The 6699-nt window shown below is 49.2% G+C and overlaps 1 protein-coding gene across 2 annotated transcripts in view; it reads right to left on the bottom strand.

The window, feature by feature from the left end:
- Positions 1-2391: 2391 nt before the first annotated feature.
- The window catches only part of SORD (sorbitol dehydrogenase), a 62310-nt gene continuing 58002 nt past the window's right edge, over positions 2392-6699 (bottom strand). For both annotated transcript variants that reach the window (XM_038750231.1, XM_038750232.1), the window contains exons 8-9: positions 4168-4289; positions 2392-2729 (exon numbers count right to left, since the gene is read on the bottom strand). In XM_038750231.1, the coding sequence (XP_038606159.1) occupies positions 2564-2729; positions 4168-4289 (288 nt within the window). In that variant the 3' untranslated portion in view covers positions 2392-2563. The remainder of the gene's footprint in view (positions 2730-4167; positions 4290-6699) is intronic.

The following is a 6699-nucleotide window of genomic DNA, read 5'->3' as shown; positions in this document are numbered from 1 at the left end:
CCCTGTTGACCTGAGTCACTTCAGAATCAATCAATCAATCAATCGTATTTATTGAGCGCTTACCGTGTGCAGAGCACCGGACTAAGCGCTTGGGAAGTACAAGTTGGCAACACAATCAGACGGAAGGTGATGGTGCCGCTGTTTCCTCTTTCCCCAGATGGCAGCCGAAGGAGGGCTCGGGATTGTCTACCTCCTCAAGAGTTGGGTCGCAACCCCTTTTCCGGTTGACGGGCAGGCACCCTGTATCATCATCATCATCATCAATCGTATTTATTGAGCGCTTACTGTGCGCGGGGCACTGTACTAAGCGCTTGGGAAGTACAAATTTGCAACATATAGAGACAGTCCCTACCCAACCGTGGGCTCACAGTCTAAAAGGAATGAATGTATCCATCACATTAATTCATTCAATCGTATTTACTGAGCGCTTACTGTGTGCAGAGCACTGGACTAATCACAGAGAGCTGCCTGGTGTCAGTACTGCCATTGTGTCTCCTTTGTGACCGGGCTTTTTGTTTCTGGCTCTGACTTCTCCCGCTCCCCTGGTTCCTTTTCCCCTCAAAAACTCCTCTCTCTGGGAGGGACCTCCCCTGAGCTTCCCCTTCAGCGGGACCATTCCCCCTGGCACATCCCCCGTTTGGGAATTCTTGGTGGCAAATATGTGATTAGTGTAATAACAATAGTAACAACGCTGCAGCGTGGCTCAGGGGAAAGAGCCCGGGTTTTGGAGTCCGAGGTCATGGGTTTGAATCCCATGCTTGAGAAGCAGCATGGCTCAGTGGAAAAGAGCCCGGGCTTTGGAGTCAGAGGTCGTGGGTTCAAATCCCGGCTCCGCTACTTGTCAGCTGTGTGACTCTGGGCAAGTCACTTCGCTTCCCTCATCTGTAAAATGGGGATTTAGACTGTGAGCCCCCCTTAGGACAACCTGATCACCTTGTAACCTCCCCAGTGCTTAGAACAGTGCTTTGCACATAGTAAGCGCTTAATACATGCTATAAAAAAAAATCCCGGCTCCACCACTTGACCTTGGGCAAGTCACTTAACTTCTCTGAGCTTCAGTTACCTCATCTATAAAATGGGGATTAAGACTGTGAGCCCCACGTGGGACAACCTGATCACCTTGTATCCCCCCCAGCGCTTAGAACAGTGCTTTGAACATAGTAAGCACTTAACAAATGCCATTATTATTATTATTATTTGTTCAGCATTCGCTATATGCCAAGGACTGTGCTAAGCGCTGAGGTGGATTCAGGGTGGACAAGTTGGAGACCATCCCTGCCCTACTTTGGAGTCACAGTCTGTTGGGGAGGAAGGAGCGTGCTCTTTCCACTGAGCCACTGCTTCTCTGATGATTCCCATGTGGGACAGGGACTGGGTCTAACGATTAATTTGTATCTACCCCAGCACTTAACAAATACCGTAATAATAGCAATAATAATAGTAATAATGGACTGAGAGAAGAGTCAGGGGTTTTGGATGGTCCATGCTGAGTTACTGGGAGAGAGTCACGGGTGTTGGATGGTCTGTGGAGAGAGTTAGGGATGAAGAAGGGAGAGCCAGGGGTGTTGGTCCATGATGGGTCACTGGGAGAAGAGTCAAGGATGAAGAGGGAAGAGTCAGGGGTGTTGGATGTTCTGTGGGGAGAGTTAGAGACGGAGATGGGAATGTCAGGGATGAATCAAGGAAGCAGAGTGACCTTGTGGAAAGAGCACAGGCCTAGGAGCTTGAAGAACTGGGTTCCAATCCTGCTCTGCCGCTCGTCTGTGTGACCATGAGCAAGTCACCGAATTTCCCTTTGCCTCACTTTCCTCATCTGTAAAATAGGACTTAAATACCTGTTCCCCTCCTACTTAGATGGTGAGTCCCATGTGGGACAGGGACTGTACCGATAAACACACACATATTGAATCTACTCAAGCACTTGGCAGTGCTTAGCTCATAATAAGCATTTAAATACTATCATTACTATGCTCAGGTATTTAATTCCCATTTTATAGACGAGGAAACGAAAGCACACAGATGTTAAGTGACTCACCCATGGTCATCCGCAAGCAACTGGTGGAGCCGGAATCAGAAGGCAAGTCTCCCGACTCCCAGTCAATCGTATTTATTGAGCGCTTACTGTGTGCAGAGAACTGTACTCGGTGCTTGGGAGAGGAGACATATTCCTTGCCCACAGTGAGTTTACAGTCCTGTGCTCTTTCCACTAGGCCAGGCTGCTTCTCCGCCAAGGTGGAATATGGTGGATCTCCATCCTGGTAGGGTCTGGGCAGGCCCGGGCAAGCGCTCTAGAGGACTTTGCTCTCTGATTCAGAATTTCTCAATGGTCCCAACAGGAGTTTCCAAACTTATCACTCCTTCCAAACTTATCACTCCCTTTTTTTTTTTTTTAAAGCACTCACCACTCTCAGTCTAAGGCTCCCTGCTTGAAAACATTCGTTGTCGCTATTTGCTCAGGTATTCCAAATAAATCACTCAGAACCGACACCGCCCCGAGCCAACGCTCTGACCATTAGGGTCAGATGGGAAGAGGCGGGAGCGGAGGGCGGGGCCCCCGGTCACGTCAAGGCTTCTGGTCAGTGGGGTCACACTTGAGCATGACTTTCACCCCGAGCCCCTTCCTGGTTGTCTCGAAGGCCTCCAGAGCCTTCTCCAGAGGGAAGCGGTGGGTGACTAAGGGCTTGACGTTCACTGACTTGGAAGCAAGCATGGCGATCGCCACGGGCCACCTGCAAAAGACCACAGACAGCCGGTGTCGGCCGGTCCCACGGGTACCAAGATGTGGCAGCCCACCGCCCCGTTCACCCCCTGCCACTTGACCACAGGTGAGGGTGGAAGGGGAACTGCTTCCCCACATCCCACCCTTTCTCTACCATCATCAATCAATCAATCGTATTTATTGAGCGCTGAGCACTGAACTAAGCGCTGCACACTGGTGGGCGAGGGGGTAATTGGGACACGGCAGGGAGGTCAGGACAGTCCGTCGGCCGCTGGCCTCAGACCCGTCCACACCTCATCCGGACTGGGCTTTACTTAGGAAGAAGTCTTCTAGACTGTGAGCCCACTGTTGGGTAGGGACCGTCTCTATATGTTGCCAACTTGGACTTCCCAAGAGCTTAGTACAGTGCTCTGCACACGGTAAGCGCTCAATAAATACGATTGAATGAATGAAAGAAGAGCAGAGCAGCTGAGCCACAGCAGCTCTCAAAAGCAGGAGGGGGAAGGGCTCTCCCCAGCCCAGGCCCCAGGGAATGTGCCCATTATACTGTACGCTCCGAAGGGCTTAGTACAGTTCTCTGCACATAGTAAGCGCTCAATAAATATGATTAACTGACTCTGCCCTGACAGGGGAGGACTCCCTCCCCGCTGGGAGGGCACTGACACCACCATTCCCTGGGAGAGAGCCTCTTTCGGGGGGCAGCCTTGTCCAATGGGGTTGGGGGGTGTCTCCAAGGCAATCAATCAATCATATTTATTGAGCGCTTACTGTGTGCAGAGCACTGTACTAAGCGCTTGGGAAGTACAAGTTGGGAAGGCAGCCACTTGTCCTTTCCCCCGAGGACAAGCAGGCCACTTCCATCAGGATTCCCAATCCAGAGCGAGGCCGTTCCCCCTTATTATAATAATAATTATGGTATTTGTTAAGCACTTACTATGTGCTAAGCACTGTGGTAGATACACGGTAATCAGGTTGTCCCACCTAGGGCTCACAGTCTTAATCCCCATTTTACAGATGAGGTAACTGAGGCACAGAAAAGTGAAGTGACTTGTCCAATGTCACAAAGCAGACAAGTGGCGGAGTCAGGATTAGAACCACACTAATAATTGTGGCATTTTTTAAGCGCGTACTATGTGCCAGGCGCTGTTCTAAGCGCCGGGGTAGATACAAGCTAATTGGATTGGACACAGTCCCTGTCCCACAGAAGGCTCCCAGTCTTAACCCCCATTTTACAGATGGGGAAATCGGGGTCCAGCGGAGTGAAGTGACTTCCACAAGTGGTGGTCCTTCTGAGTCCCAGGCCCGGTCTCTGTCCACTAGACTACCCGCTGGTTGGGGTCACGGGGCTGTGGCCCGTGACGCCCCTGGCAGAGGGAATGGAGGCACACCGCCCCGGCCCCGACTGATCAGCTCTCGCTCCCTCCGCCCTTGGGGAATGGCATACTCACGTGTTACAGTATCTAAACACGCCTCTGATGTCCACCTCTCTCACCGCCGCATTCACCAGGGGGACGGTGGCCATCTCACTGCCCAGCCCAACCAGAACCAGCGTCCCCCCAGAACGAGTGGCCTACGGAGAAAAAACCCCAGGAGAACTATGAGATCACGAAAACGTCTAGAAAGTCCTTCTAGTCTGTGAGCCCGCTGTTGGGTAGGGATTGTCTCTATCCGTTGCCCAGTTGTACTTTCCAAGTGCTTAGTATTGCACACAGTAAGCGCTCAATAAATACGACTGAATGAATGAATGCTTCACCCCCCATTTCCACCAATCAGTAGCACTTTATTGAGCACCTGCTGGGCTCAGAGCACTGTAGGAGGCACCTGGGAGAGCACGACAGAGTTAGCAGACAGGATCGCAGTCCTCAAAGAGCCGACAGTCCTTTTAGACTGTGAGCCCACTGTTGGGTAGGGACTGTCTCTATCTGTTGCCAATTTGTACTTCCCAAGCGCTTAGTACAGTGCTCTGCACATAGTAAGCGCTCAATAAATACGATTGATGATGATGACAGTCTAGAGGGGGAAGGCAGACACTGGAGTAAATTAGAGAGAGGAGGAAGTAATCGAGTACAGATATGTACGCAAGTGCTACACGGGGATGTGGAATTTATTGAGCGCTTTCTGCAGACAGAACACTGTACTGAGTGCTTGGGAAAGTCTAACATTTGGTAGATGTGATCCCCGTCATCATCAATCCTCATGAATCGTATTTATTGAGCACTTACTGTGTGCAGAGCACTGTACTAAGCGCTTGGGAAGTACAAGTTGGCAACATATAGAGACAGTCCCTACCCAATAGTGGGTTCACAGTCTAAAAGGGGAGACAGAGAACAAAACCAAACATACTAACAAAATAAAATAAATAGAATAGATATGTCCTTACAGAGTTTCCATCTACAGGTGTCACAGAAGTGCTACAGGGGCAGTCCGGCACTTAGAACAATGCCTGGCACATAGTAAGAGCTTAACAAATGCCATTGTTATTATATATTAAGTGGGGAGATTAAAAATGAATCAGGGAAGGCCTCCTAGAAGTGTGATTTTTAAAGATGGGGAGAACAGTGGAGAAGCAGCGTGGCTCAGTGGAAAGATCCCGGGCTTTGGAGTCAGAGGTCATGAGTTCAACTCCCGGCTCCACCACTTGTCAGCTGTGTGACTTTGGGCTAAGTCACTTAACTTCTCTGTGCCTCAGTCACCTCATCTGTAAAATGGGGATTGACTGTGAGCCCCTTATGGGACAACCTGATCACCTTGTAACCTCCGCAGCGCTCAGAACAGTGCTTTGCACATAGTAAGCACTTAATAAATCTCTATCTATCTCATATCTATTCTATTTATTTCATATCTATTCTATTAATTTTATTTTGTTAGTATGTTTGGTTTTGTTCTCTGTCTCCCCCTTTTAGACTGTGAGCCCACTGTTGGGTAGGGACTGTCTCTATATGTTGCCAATTTGGACTTCCCAAGCGCTTAGTACAGTGCTCTGCACATAGTAAGCGCTCAATAAATACGATTGATGATGATGATGAATAAATGCCATCATCATTATTATTATTATTATTATTAATAGTGGCCTGTCAGATGTGAAGGGACGGATGGAGATGTGGACACGAGGAAGAGGTCAGTGATAGGAGACATGAGAGCGGGACCCTTCTAGACTGTGAGCCCACTGTTGGGTAGGGACCGTCTCTATATGTTGCCAACTTGGACTTCCCAAGCGCTTAGTCCAGTGCTCTGCACACAGTTTGCGCTCAATAAATACGATTGATTGATTGATTGATTGACCCAGTGAGTGGGTTAGCTAAAGAAGGAAGCAAAACTTTCAAGCAAGGTCTAGTGGGAGAAGAGAGAGGATAACTCTCTCCCCCTCTATACTATCAGCTTGCTGTGGTCAGGGAATATATCTACCAACCCTGATGTACTGTTCTCTCCCAACTGCTGGGGAAAGAAGCAGCGAAGCTGGGTTTAGTGGAAAGAGCCCGGGCTTCGGAGTCAGGTCGTGGGTTCTAATTCCGGCTCCGCCAGTTGCCCGCTGTGTGACTTTGGGCAAGTCACTTCACTTCTCTGGGCCTCAGTTCCCTCATCTGTAAAATGGGGATTAAGACTTTGGGCCCCAACTGGGACAACCAGATCACCTTCTATCTACCCCAGTGCTTGGCACACAGTAAGCACTTAACAAATACCATAATTATTATTATTAACTGCTTAGTATGGTATTCTGCACGCAGTAAGTGCTCAATAAATGCCACTGATGATAACGATGATAAGTAGGAGAGAGCTTAGAGCAATCTACTTGATGCGGAGAGGAATGAGCAGCCATTAGAGGTAATAATAACAACAGCTGTGGTATTTATTAAGTGCTTAGTAAGTGCCAGGCACTGTACAAAGCTCTGAGGCAGATACAAACTCTCTGTCACACTCTTAAGCCCCACTTTACAGAAGAGGTCACTGAGGCACAGAGAAGTGACTTGCGCAAGGTCACA

The sequence above is a fragment of the Tachyglossus aculeatus genome, chromosome 8, assembly GCF_015852505.1.
Source record: "Tachyglossus aculeatus isolate mTacAcu1 chromosome 8, mTacAcu1.pri, whole genome shotgun sequence".
NCBI lineage: Eukaryota > Metazoa > Chordata > Mammalia > Monotremata > Tachyglossidae > Tachyglossus > Tachyglossus aculeatus.
This window is presented reverse-complemented; position numbering and strand designations above follow the sequence as displayed.